The following is a 14,495-nucleotide window of genomic DNA, read 5'->3' on the forward strand; positions in this document are numbered from 1 at the left end:
CCTTTTACAAAGTATGGATTTTTTTTTTACCTTTTGTTCATGTGATTGTAATTTTTTCTGTGTTTTTTTTTAATTTAGGTACAGAAGAAGATGATGTCTTGAAATCAAAGAAAAGCTTCCGTAGCCAAGCAGTAGTGAACCAAAATGCAGAAGCTGAGCTCATGCTGGAAGGAGATGATGATGCTGTCAGTCTTTTACAAGAAAAGGAGATTGACAATCTGGCAGGTAACCAACCATTATTATGTTTGAGCATTATTTTTTTATCTCTTTGAGACAAACAAACTGTATTTTCAATACATTTTAGAGTGTTAATACTGTGTTGGACTCGCTTCTGTGTTTCTGTGCTCACTCTTCTTGTTAATCGTGTCTGTTATTGCAAGGGAATGAATGTCAGAGTGTTACAATGTAAAGTTTGATGTTCAAAGCTTAATGGGTTAGCAATACAGAAAAGATTCTTGTAAGTTCATAATTTGTACTTTCTCCTTACATTAAACAGAAGGTAGTATAGTAATAGATTTAAAATTTAAACAGATGTTTAAATGATGTTTTACTCATTACTGAACATGATTGAACCATTTGCTGTAGTCTGTGCCTTTGTGTGTGTGCCTCTCTGTGGTAGTTTATGATGGATCAAAATATCTTGGTTAAATCTAGGACTTCTATTGTAATCCTGAACATTACAACTATTGTTTTCTTCCAGAAGTGATTCTGAAATGTACCTTTTCAAAGTTATGCTTCAAATAAAATTGTAGAAAATGTATATATCTACACATCTTAATCCAGTGCACTTTTCCAGCTGTCTTCTATCCCGTTTAGAAACAGGGTAGGATTATGTTTTTAGGACAAATTATTTACACTGACTAAAATCCAGTGTTTTTAAATAAGCAAACAGGAACATTTAGCAAAATATTCAAAATAGTTTTTACCAATAAGTTCTAATAAAGAACTGTGAAAGTGTTACTCAGCTGCCAATGTGGTACAACAGCAGGCAGCATTGTAGAAATGAAGCAGCAGAAGTGGCACACACCAGTGGCACACACTGAATTAAAGAAATGTCATGGTCAGAAGTAGGCTTTCCAGGAAGACACAAACGTGATAAGGGAAAATCTATAAAAAGTATAACATTTTATCATATGTAAATGTCAAAAGCAAGTTTTAGTAAAATGCTGTTAGTCTTAAAGAGTATTACTCTTTATTATGGGGTATTTTTTTTCCTGTCCTTGTATTTTAAAGGGCAGCATTGTTTAATCGTAAAGCATTGTTGCCTTTAGCCCTGATGCTTCAGTGAAGCCTAACAAACCTACTTAAGTGATGCTTTATCCATTTATTCTCCTGCACATTGTGGACATTTACATCACATTTCCTCCCGTTGCATGCGTACAAATGTTGGTTTTACTCCATAGAACATAAGGTATATGTGCTGCCATAGGGAATGATCAAAGAATAGACAAAATAGTGTCTCCAGACATAATAGTTGTTACTGCTGCCTGAAATTAGGGTTTGATTCTCAGTCCAGCCACTGTCTGTGTCCACTTTGGTTTTCTCCGAGCCTTCTTTTTACCCTTCACTTCTCAAAGATATCTGTTTTACTTGGTATCTCCGTATTGGGCAGGTATGAGAATGGGTGTATGCTTACGTGACATTGTGCCCTGTGATTCATTTTTGTCCTATCTAGTACTCATTTTTTCTTTTCTTCTGATCAAGTCAAGATAAGCTGTGGAGATTTGTAAATGAAGAATTATGTGTGATTCCTGCATTCAAAACATTTTACTTGACTTCTCATTGAATCTGTAATGACTAACATGGTGCAACTCCCTACTACTACAGCTTGCTAAGGCAATCTTGCAATGTATCGTCTTGTTTGAAATATGATCGTGAACTATTAAAGCAAGCTAGAAGACTGAACGGATTATTTTTTGATAACACTGTACATTCTAGTCTCTGGATGGAGTCAAAGCTAAGCCTGTTGTTATTATACGGCTTATTTTTATATTTATAGTAGATGTGGTTTTGTTTTTGAAGTCTATGATAGAAAAACTGTTTTAAGTATTGAATTTATTTTACTAATAGAGCCAAGGAATAACCCAATGGTGCCATTAAAGACTCCAGCATCCACGACTCTTTTTTGAAATAAATATGTGTAAAAAATCATAAGTAATTATTATTTATGGGTCATTTTGCCCTGGGACACAATTACATTTTTATTCTTTATTAATGTGAATTTCATCATTAGCTTTTTGTTCTGAACCTTTGTTAACTAGTGTTTATCATCTTTTGTTTTAGCATTTTTCCTTCCCAGAATATTTACATCAAGAGGCAAGTGGTCAATAAATGTGCATTTTAACTAAACAAATGAACACTTGATGTTTTAACCTTTATTGGAAAAAATAATGAAAATATCTAATTTCAAAATCAAAAGTCTGCATTGTTTGATCATTCTGCAACCATGCAAGGCCTGTTGGTTTGATTGTGCAATCTATTCATTTTGCTGTGTAATTTAAAAAACAGGTTCCCAGACTGGGGAGAAAGATGAAAATTGGCACATATTTTTCAATCAGGATAATTAATTATAAAGGACATTTAGCTTTAAATTCCATGAAAAATCTCTGAAAATAAAAAGTACCCAGAGCTACAATATGTACAGTAAATTGGGTATGTGATATGCAGTTTGGGAACCTACAAGAAAGTGCATCATATAAAATAATAATAACAATAATAATATATTACTAACATTTTAAAATTATTTATGTATTTTCCTTAAAAATTTAAGTGATTTTGTTGTAATGGTTAAGTCATGCACATGTAAAATTTAAAATAGATAATGACAATATGAATATTTTATTTTACTTAGTTTCCCTAAACCGTTTAACAAGTGACTTGATGTGATGTTGTTAAATCATGTGCAATTGTTAACAAGTGTCTAGATGGATTTTCATGGTGTGGTCCTACCCACCACTTACCCTAAACCAGTGGTGGCGAACCAATAGCTTGCGTGCCAGAGTGGGCACGCGCGCCGTCACCCCAACACAGAGTTTGTTACTAGAAAGCCAGAGGGACGCGGGGCTGGGCTGCTCCCCTTCCCCTCTCCACGCGTGCCTGAGGACATTTCTCACATCACCCGCCCCTCTGCCCAGCAGCCTGATGGGGGCACTTCCTCCCTCCCCTGTCTGGGGTAAGGCGTAAGGGTGTGGCGCGGACGGCAGCTTGTTGAGTCTGTGACGAAGGTGATTCTTGTGGTAAGGTTGGAGGGGATGTGGTATGGTGGGTCCACAGCTCAAAATTGAAAAGGCCAGTTTTAATAGATAATCGCCGTACTCACGGCTTAGAGGAGGGCGTGGTAGTGTGGCCATAGCGGTTACGTGGAGCTTCATGATGCAGGTGGTCCTCACTTAAGTTCCCAGGTGAGGAGTCGTCCGCATCTGTAATTGTTTCCGGGAGCCGCTAATCGCCACACCTAATCCACGTCCGCATAATATATAATAGAAGTGCGAGGCGGATGGAAAGGGGAAAAAAAGAGAGAGAGAACGGGAACGAAGGTTAATGGGGAAGACCTGTGTGAAACATTTGAGAAGACAGAAGGGATGAGAAAGGAGAGCACAGTTAGCTCTGAAAATGAAATCCTTAAAGTGTGGAATTCTCTGCCAAATAATTTTAAGTCAATGAAAGCACTTGGGATTGCTTTCCTTACTTTGTTTGGATCATCTTATGCTTGTGAGCAGCTGTTTTCATCTTTGAATTATATCAAATCTGACACCAGAAACAAACTAGCAGATGACCTGAGTGCTGCATGTGTTGCTGTCAAACTTACAAAGTATGAGGCAAGGTCAGACAAATTATCAGCATGCATACAACAGCAAAAATCACATTAATTATTCAAAAGCACGCCAAATGCAAACTTTTACCTTTCATTTAAAAGTTGTTTGTATCATTGAAAGCTCTGTTATTGTGTTTTTCTTTTAAGACAAAGGATGTTAACGTATGAGTTGTTTTTTGTAAACTAAAACCTCAGTATTTAGGTAAAATTGACGTGTTGGCACTTTGCGATAAATAAGTGGGTTTTGGGTTGCAGTTTGGGCACTCGGTCTCTAAAAGGTTCACCATCACTGCTCTAGACAACATGTTTTCTTTTTGTCCCTGTTTTCTAATAGCAAGTCTGTTTCACTCTATCATCTAATAACAGAAACAGAAAATACACATAAATGTTAATTTGTAGTACGTAAACTTCTGAATCTGAATTAATTTCAGGCTATATTTGGTTGTTACTTCAGTTCTACAGCAAGCGTGTTGAGTTTTATATGGTCTTTATTTTATATCCAGTAGACATTTTTTTTGTTTTTATAATTATATGTGCATTGCGTACAATACCTTGCTTTCTTTTGGAATGAGAAATTTGTGTCTCAAAATGAGGATAGGTTGTAATTTGAATAAACAGCCTTGTTTGAAGTCTATTGTTTGAATTGTTTGGCCATGCTTCCATAAGATTACTAAAAGAATTCAGTGTCTTATATTATTCATCCATCTATTATCCAAACTACAGGGTCATGGGGGTCTGCTGGAGCCAATTCCAGCCAACACAGAGCGCAAGGCAGGAAACAAAACCTGGGCAGGGCGCCAGCCCACCGCAGGGCACACACACACACACACACAAACATACACAAAGGACAATTTAGAATTGCCAATTCACCTAACCTGCATGTCTTTGGACTGTGGGACTGTGGGAGGAAACCAGTGCACCCAGAGGAAACCCATGCAGACATGGGGAGAACATGCAAACTCCACGCAGGGAGGACTCAGGAAGCAAAACTGCGAGGTAGCAGCGCTACCCACTGTGCCACCATCCCACCCCCTTATATTATTCATCCGAAGAAAATAAATTAGCAATAATAAAGTCGGAATGTGGGTAGCACAATGGGTAGCGCTTCTGTTTTATGAATTCAGCATCTCAAACTTGAATCTCATACCTCTCATTTAGTGAAAGTTTTAAAAGAATGAATCAAGTCAAGTCAAGTTGGGGAGCATGCACCGGTATAGTGCGTTGCCATACCCACTACACGACGAAACAACTCGGGATCCCGGTTTGCCACCCCCCCCAGGCAGACACGCAGTCCAGTCCCACCCTCCAGAAATGACCCTCTATCTGCCGCAGCCAGGTGTTACGTGGGCGACCCCTTGGCCTAGTCCAGCCACTTGGGTCCCTAACAATGAGGATCTTACAAGCTGGATCACCCTCAAGGAAACGCGCCACATGGCCATAGTGCCGTAACTGACGCTCCCTCACAATGCAGATAATGTGCCTCATTCAGGACTCCATGAGCAACCGCTCATTCGACACAAAGTCAAACCAGCGGTATCCAAGGATTTTTTGAAGAGACACAGTACCGAAGGAGTCCAATCTTCATCTCAGATCATTGGATAGCATCCATGTCTCACAACCATATAGAAAGACAGGAAGCTCCAGGACTCTAAAGACTTGGACCTTCGTCCTTTTGCATAGATATCGGGAGCCCCCCATGCCCTTCCAATCCGTTTACTGACTTCATAAGCCGTTTACTGACTTCATAAGAAGAGTCGCCAGAGACATGAATGTCACTGCCAAGGTAAGTAAACCTCTCGACAAGGTCGACACTCTCTCTGCAGACAGACACACTGGTGATGGCTGTGCCCAAGAGGTCATTAAAGGCCTTTAATGACCTCTTGGCCTTTAAAAGAGCAAATCACAAAAATTTTGAAAAAAGTTATTAAATACGCAGAATAAAAGTCAAAAAGGGAAAAAAGGTTTCTTCTCTGTTTCATTACAATCTTAGCTTTCTCATTTTAAGCTTCAGTTACTCTCTATACCAGTGGTCTCCAGCTCCAGTCCTGGAGAGCTACTGTGGCTACACATTTTCATTCTAACCCTTTTCTTAATTAGTGACCAGATTTTGCTGCTCCAGGACTGGAGTTGGAGACCCCTTCTCTATCCTTAAAAGTTGTATTATTTTTCTATGGATAATTTAAATAGGCTTCACTTTAATACATTTATTATGTTCAGTACAGTTTGAAACTGTTTGCCTGCCATGCCTTACTAACTGTAAGGATTAGAAGCATGTGCGCACCCACCACACGATGAACCATCTCTTCCGAGTGCAGCACCACACTAGAACAGTGTGAGGTTTTTTATGGTAGCTGTAAGGTTGATTATAAACTGAACTCAGAATGTAGTCAGAATGACACAAAATAATTAGAATTTTCCATTTACAATTTAGCTTGTAGGGGTTATAATTGAACTTTCCATTCACTATGCACTAAAATATGGCAAATGTTTTAACATAACTAGGAAAATACTTTTATTGATTTAACATAAACTAACTAGCTGCCAAATTACCTAATGCACCTAATTGTTTATGCTGAGGGCATAGACAATTACTACAGTATTACTTAAATAAGAGCCTTAACTCATTCATAAACAATAATTGTGTATTTCTTGGAGCAGATAAATGCTTGTGTCCAGTCTGTCCAGTACACTAGTTTTGGTCTGCACACCACAGACTCTTCTGACTGCACTTTTGGCATCTGGCATTGTCTTGATGACTTGCCCCATTACCAAAGAGTTACAGGGTTTAGCTTCGTCTGCTATCAATACAGTGTCTACTGGTTCAAGATTTCTTCTTGGTGTAAGCCATTTTTGACATTCTTGAAGTAATGGTAAAAACACTTTTAATCCATCTTTTCCAAAACAAATCAGCAATATATTCAACTTGTTTCCATTGTCTTTGTGTATCCTGATCATTTTTTTAAAAAAAAGTAATGGCGGTATGACAGGTTGAGTCTTGAGTATCAGTGCTTCCAAGTCATTTGGGTCATCTGATACCTTAGTGAGGGGTCTGTTGTTGATGACAGATTCTACTTCACACATTACTGTTTGAGACTTTCATCATCTAATGTTTGTTGATTAAGTATTGAGTTTAGGACTTCTAATTTGTCATTCCCATATGCTGCCATGATGCAAAGCTGATGGTGGGCTGATAGTCCATTTAATTTCTTTCTTAATCATCATGTTGCTTATTATCTTCTGGTCAACATCTTTGATTGCTTTACGTACCAGCAAAGATTTTCCCATTATCCAAGTGCAAGACTTTCACTTGTCCTTTTCTACAAAGTAAGCAATGTATTGCATTAATGCAGGAATCAGTATCTAAACTGCATGCAAACTAAATGTATACAGCTCTTATTATTAGGGAAGTGAAAATTACTCCATACCTCTGGACGAAGATTTGCCCTCTTTTAACTTGAAAAGGTCCAAAGTAGTCAACTCCAACATTGGTAAAAGGCAAAGGAGTAGAAGATCTTCTAACAAATATGCTATTTTTTACTCACCTGTTTTTGCATGGTGTCTTCTACAAATTGTGTACTTTGAAATGATTCTTCTGATAGTTGAATAAGCCTGAAGGATCAAATATTTCTGATGCAACTGTGTTAGCATATAGTTACATCCACAATGTCCATTTTCTTTGTGGATGTGCTGCAAAATAATAGAAGCAGCATGTGAACTTTTGTGAAGAATTGCAGGGTGTTTAGCTTCCTCTGGCATAGCAGCTTTGCTGAATTTGCCTGTGACTTTTAGAATTCTAGTTTGCAGGGCTGGGTGTAGTTTGTAGATTTGGTTGTTTTTCTTTACATGATGATTTTTCTGTAAAGCTTTAATCTCTTCCGGATAAGTGTGTAATTGTGATGTATAAGCTCTGCTTCAGCTGTGTACAAGTCATTGACCACATTGTCGATTTATATTCCTTCAAATGTTCCGTGATAAGTGTTTTTGTCTTTCTGGGTCATATTCAGACTGACTGATCAAAAATTGGAATGCAGCGGCATTTCTTTGAATCTAAGATACCATGCCACTGCTTTCTTCAAATGTAGCCACTCTGAATTGTAGTCTATCAGTTCCTTTACAGTTTTAAATTTCTTTTCCAAACTTATTAAGTTTACTACACAGCCTTTAATTTCTGGATTATCTTCAGTGAGCAAGAACTTCATCAGGTCTTTTCGGCCATTCATGTTCTGGCTTTAACTGGAAGTTTGGGCCTTGAATCCATGTCTTACTTTTGAGGAAACTTCTTATAGTTGATTCTCTTGACCCTTGGTCAGCTTTATTTAAAGCAGATGTGATGTGCCTCCATTGTGAGGGTTGTAAGTGACTCTGTTGGCAACAAAGGTTTTCAAGAGAGCACTTTCGTTTTCATTGTACCTGAATACAGTGCTGCTATTAGTCCAAAAACTTGATTCTTGTAGGGGAATTTGAAGTTCACATTTTAGCACCTTATCTATTTTGATTGCCACAACAGTTGCTGTTAATTCTAACCTTGGTATGGTGGCAGGTTTCAGTGGTGCCACTCTTGATTTCCCCATTAAAAATGAGCAATGTCTCTTATGTTCTTTGTTAGTTAGAAGATAAGAAGCAGTGCCAGAGCTATCTTCAGAGGTGTCTCTAAAATGATGCATTTTTGCTGACTCTGTGTCCAAACCATGTAGGTTTGATGCACTGCTCACATTATAATCCTCAATTAGCTGAAAGTTGAACATCCAATTCTCCATTTCTGGACGTACTTAACTTCCACATCTCCACCATCTTCATCCCATCCATGTTTCTCCTTACACAGGTCTCTTAGGATACGCTTAGCAGACAGTATAACTGATGCTAAAAATCCAAGGGGGTCATATACTGAACTGACAATTAACAGAATACCACATCTTGTGGTAGGCTTATCTTGTAATTTTATCTGCAACTTGAAACTATCAGTTTAAATGCACTATTGAACATCAAGGACTTGCTCTGTTGGTAAGATATGATGGCTTAAGTCTAAGTCCTTTTGTTCAATAGTTCTGTCTTCTTCAGGCATGGACAACAAGACTGCTCTGCTGTTACTCACATATTTGGTCGAGTGAAATCCTCCTCTGAAACACAAGGCTTGAAGATCTCTTGCCAATATTATAGCTTGTTTTTCTGTTGCAACTTACTTTAGACAGTCATTCATGTAGAAATTGTGAAGCACAGTGTGAATTGCTTCTTCAGAATCTGTGTTTCTTGCATCCTCAGCTGTTTTTCACAAAGCATAAGAAGCACAACTTGGTGAGGATCTAGCTCCAAAGAGATGTATTGTCATTTTGAATTCTTCCAGTTCATCGTTCCAGTTACCTTCTGGCTACCCCAGGAAATGAAGAAGATCAGTGCTATCATCTCAAACTTTTACTTAGTGGAACATCAATTTAATATCTGCTATTCATCCTACTGGCTGCTCTCTAAATCTTGTAAGGACTCCAATGAGAGTGTTAGGTTAGGAAGTGGCAGTAGGGTCAAAAACCACTCTATTTTGTTTTCCTTTGGATGATATACTTCATGATAAGGAAATTAACATACTCCGCCTTCTCTAAGGGACAACTGTTCTGTGTGCATCTCAACAGCATATACGTTATCTAAGATAACTTTCATGAATATTTTGTAATCCTCGTGGAATTCTTGGTTCTTTTAAAGTTTTCTGTTGAGGCCAATAGCACACTATTCAGCTATGCAGCTATTGTTTGTCAGATGGCATCCATCCACCAGTTCTGCAGTCCCTGACTGACTCTTGACACATGACTGACTGTATATCATTGCAGTCTTCATTATCTGACCCCTGTAGCAGACCATTGACAATGAATCAATGCAAGAACCGTCTTCACAGCATACACACCTTCACCTCTACTGTGTATGACTCGCCATGAATCCATGGCTTTAGGGACATTTGTACCTATTAACAAGCCCACTACTGCTTCAATCTGCGATAGATGCCCATTTTTGAGGTAAGACCATTTCACAATGCCCTCTTGCCTTGGAATGTTCTCTTTTTTCACTAGGATGAAGTTTAGTTTGTAAACCTTTGGTAATTCAATGAATACATTTTCTTCAACTCCACAGACTTATAATTCTAATAGGACAGAACATTTTACTAGTTTTCATTTATTGACCTTATCAATTTCTACTGTGCTGATGTGAATCTGAGTTCTTCTTCCTTAAAGGTTTAATTGTCTTTGAAGGTCTTCTGTGCAGAATGTTACTGTAATGTCAGAATCTATAAAGGCATAGGTTTCTATAAACTTTTCACTCATTTTGGACTTGACCTTTACCACAGCTAGCACACACTCCGTAACAGCTCCAGTTGCATTGCATGTATCTCATTCCACAGAGATATCCTTCTTTTCAGTATTGTTGTCTCCTCTTTTTGAGCAGAAGATATCCTTCTTTTCAGTACTGTTGTCCTCTTTTTAATTGATGAAGCTTTATTTTCTTTGTTCATATGCATGATATCTGAATGTAGCTGAGAACATATTTAACATTTAATTTTTCTACACAGTCTTTTTCTAAAATGCCCTTACTTAAGGCACTTGAAGCATACACTTTTAGATTTCAAAAAGTCAATCCTACCTTTGTTTGCTAGTTTCTTGATCTTATTGCATTCAATAAGGGTATGACTTTCATTGCAAAATACTGTAAGCAGGGTTTACTGAATGCACAGACAGCTATTGTTGCCTTTTTAACAGAGGTGCCTTGAGTCCCCTTTTCAGCAGCAACTGTAATGTTTTTAGCAGATCTGCTTCTTCTTGGGCCACTTTTCATGCAAGATTTTTGTTTTCAGCCTTTTCCTTTTGCTTCCTGGGTATACTGTATGTCTTTGATAAGCTTTTCCATGCGGAGGATGCAAAGATATTTTAGCCTTCCAACATAGAAAGTCAATTAGGTCAGCAAGTCATGCATTCTGGTCTTGATTTTTCTCAATATCATAAACTATACTTTCTTACTTGTCTTGCAACTGGAATGGTAGCTTTGATACAATACAGTATGAATGTTTGTATTTCTGTCAAATTCTTGTCCATTCTACACTTTGGACATAATATTCATACAACTAGTAAGAAAAGTTGCATAAGTCTCTCAGACTTTATCTGAGGCCACTTCATTGCTTTGTCCAGGTATACATCATCTATCTGTATCTGGTTACCATTATAACTTTCAAGCTGCTTCCTGGCTCCTATGTAACTTTCCTCTGGTGGCAAGTCTATTCAGCTTTTAAACCTCTTAACGCACACACGTGCCGGTCCCGGGACATAACAGCGTTCAAAAATGTTACAGTAATGTGTGCATGCCCATCTGCCATGCATCTCGACACCCTACCCATCAAATGAAACTTCAAAGTCTCGTCTTTCCGATGATATAAACCATTTTGACACACAACAACCACAGCACTGACACTAAAGCCTTTTTTACAGAGAAGTACATACTTTTAAGAGTTGACTGTGCCTACCTTTGAAGACCCCCTGCAAGTCAAACATCAATATTTCCGAGCAGTATTGATCCCATTGTGTCCGTAAGGCTCCAGCGAATATAATCCAGTAAAACGATTTAGGTCCAAAACACACGATATATTCTCAAAGGGACAAAAACTCCAGAAAACGTTTCATAACTTGAGACCACCTACGTAATTTTTTTTCACTTATATTGCTCATTTTAGACGTAATTTGTTTCTGTCGGCGATAACCATGCTACCGCATGAAACACGGAAGTGTTAGCTTCGAAAGACACCTAAGTTGGCCAATTACGACGGGTCTGGGGTTGACTGGCACCTCGTATAGCCAACCAGTGTCACAGAAAGCTTTGAGAGTGACGTATAGCTCTGAACTCTGGTAGAATCTACCAGTTTGATTGGACACTGTGACTGACACTCAAAACTTACAGCCAATGAGCAGCCGAGCATTTTGATATGTAACTTGCCATACTAACTTGTAAACAAAACGATCGGAGCTGCGTGAAGGTGGCATTTGTGCCAGTCTGCAGAGTTGGTGCGTGGTTGTTTATTGTGATTTCGCCAAGTTTTTTCGCAGTTTAAATATGAATAAAAGTAGAAGTTTAAACGTAAATAAGCGTTCGATTAAATAATAGATGCATATGCGCGTTGAAAGTATTCAACCGCAGGGACATGTAATGGCGAGAGCGCGTGCGCCCTTGTGCTTTCTGCTTGCTAGTGATTGCTGCCATCAAGTGGCACATGGAAAAACGCTGTGTTGTAACAGTTTGTAAAAGAAATATATATAGTTTGTGTGCATTTTATAAAAAAAGTAAAAATAAAAATATAAATATATTTTTGGCCCATAACTTGTATTGACTATTTTTACATAGAAATGTGTATTTTTTATTGTTTTCCTTATGGAACATGAATTTCCATAACTAATAGAGTGACACTGTGTGTAGATATAGATTCCTTTAGGTGTAAGCTTTCAGTAGAGCCCTCATTGATATCTGTGGGTTGAAGCATTCAAAACTTATTACACTTTTCCATATGTTCCAAAATGTGGATAATGGTCCCTCTAAAAAGCCCCTAGACATGCCCACATAAAAACTGGTGTAAAAAATGTCATTTTTACAGGTATTCTTTTCAAATTTGAAATTTGAGTAGTCAACAAGTTATTCTGTTGGTACATAGTGTGTTTCTGTCCCCACCTACCTACTGCAGCTTTATTTTCCTTTATTTTCATAAAAAAACTTAGGCGAGAACAAAAAAATTCGTTTTTTTTGTGAGTTCTAATGTGCATAACTTTTGATCAGTCACACCTACAGTGATTCTGACTACTAAGGGTGAAACTAGAGAATGTTACCTTTACAAAGAGACCAAACATGTGTTTATACTCCAGATATATTCAATAACAGCAATGATTCTAATTTGGAGAGGTCGAATTACAAGCGATTTAGCAAAAATGATCCCGAATGATAAGGGGAGGTTTCATGTGGTGAACCTGTGTTATGTTGCACTATGTAATCTAATATATCCTTAAGGCTCTCCAACGTATTTTCTATAGCATGGTGTAACAAAAGGCACTATACCAGTGCCTGACTCGACAACGACAAACACAGGAGGCACACTTATAAAACAAATACATGTTTTTATTTTCTTTTCTTCTGCCTGTGGGCAACGTCTTCTCCATTGCCACAGGCACAACACAGTCCCAATAACACAATAGCACAATCACAATACTTCTCTTCTTTTTCTCCTCCACTCCTCTCCAACAAGCTTAGTTGCCCCCCCCCTCCCGACTCTGGCTTCCGAGTAGTGTCTGCTGGTCCCTTATACAGTATAGGTCACTTATAAGGGCTCACTTCCGGCAGCACTTCTGAGTGTGGCGGAAGAACCGCCCTCATGGGTTCAGGGACAGTTGCAGCACATCCTGGCAGCACCCCCGGATCCCAACTGAGCTGTAACAAACTCCAATTCCCATGGAGCTCTGCAGGAGTCCGAGGTATCGTTGCCATCTTCCGTTCCGGGGGAGGTGATACTCTGTCCACACTTGCTCCCCTGGTCCTTCCAAGGCAGAGGCGTCCCGGCCGGGCAGGGGTCCCAGCCATCCATGACAATGGTCAAGTGCCCAAGTAAAGCTTGCATAGGGCAACGGGTCACCTTCAAATAAAGGAACTTTTCTGTATGGCGCCTTGTTTTGTTGGTTACATACTACTTCAATAAGTGAACTCTGATTTTTATCATCTGACAAATTTCATATTTACGTTCATTAGTGTGCAAAGAACTACTGCTGCTTGCGCCATATGGCTCTGTTAAAATGCCACATTGTTTCTTCTGAACTTGATTTTTAGAAGTATTATAACTGTTTGGGATGTTGTGAATGTCACTGTGTCCTTTTAGAGCTCTCAATCTTTCACTGGATTCTGCCATGGCATCCTCTAAAGCCAACTGACCTATTTTGGCTTTTAGCTGTGCCCCTTTGGATTCTCTTTTGGCCTTAAGCTGTGTCTCTTCAGATTATCTTCTGGCCTTTAGCTATGCCTCTTCCAAATCTAGAGCCTGCTGCCTTGGTAAAGTTTCAGGGTGACTGAGTGAGCAGTGCTGCGTGCTCTGCCTCCTGCATCTTAAGAACACTAACGGAGGTTACCGATGAGTTAAATCAACTTGTTGTTTTTACAGAAACTTGAGAGGCACTGTCGGCAGAAGGGGCATCAAAAGGAATTCAGAACTCAACGGCTTTAAAAGTTTTTTTCATTTACCATATTGGAAGGCATCTCCAAGATACGTTTATTTTGAAGCACTAAAACATGCTGGCGTGTTTTCCAAACCCAGTCTATTCAATTTAGTCTTCAATTTTGCCTTGAAATGTTAAGGTTGCTTCTTTCACACTTCCTCTTAACTTAGCAAATAAAGTAACTCATCATTTAACTCAATATATTCCATTTGCACTGCAAGAAATTCTATGTTAATTAACTCATTCATTTTTTCCCAATTAGATTTATTCTTCTTGAAGTTTTCAGTGTCTTTCATCAAGTTGGATAGCTGATCATGTTGTTCCTCTATATCTTCTTAAAGCCTTGTTACTCTACTTACACTTTCATTTAACTCATTTCATTTAACTAATTTAACATTAACAGTTCTCCAGAAATTTACCTGGGCTGTGCTGGAGATGCGGGTGCCTTACTCTTGTCATGGTGA

The 14,495-nt window shown here is 38.5% G+C and overlaps 1 protein-coding gene across 15 annotated transcripts in view; it reads left to right on the forward strand.

Moving 5' to 3' along the window:
* The window catches only part of nbeaa (neurobeachin a), an 894,135-nt gene that overhangs the window by 611,721 nt on the left and 267,919 nt on the right, over positions 1 to 14,495 (forward strand). For all 15 annotated transcript variants that reach the window (XM_039745777.1, XM_039745778.1, XM_039745781.1 and 12 more), the window contains one exon: positions 79 to 225. In XM_039745777.1, the coding sequence (XP_039601711.1) occupies positions 79 to 225 (147 nt within the window). The remainder of the gene's footprint in view (positions 1 to 78; positions 226 to 14,495) is intronic.

Source organism: Polypterus senegalus, chromosome 2 (genome assembly GCF_016835505.1).
Source record: "Polypterus senegalus isolate Bchr_013 chromosome 2, ASM1683550v1, whole genome shotgun sequence".
Lineage (NCBI taxonomy): Eukaryota > Metazoa > Chordata > Cladistia > Polypteriformes > Polypteridae > Polypterus > Polypterus senegalus.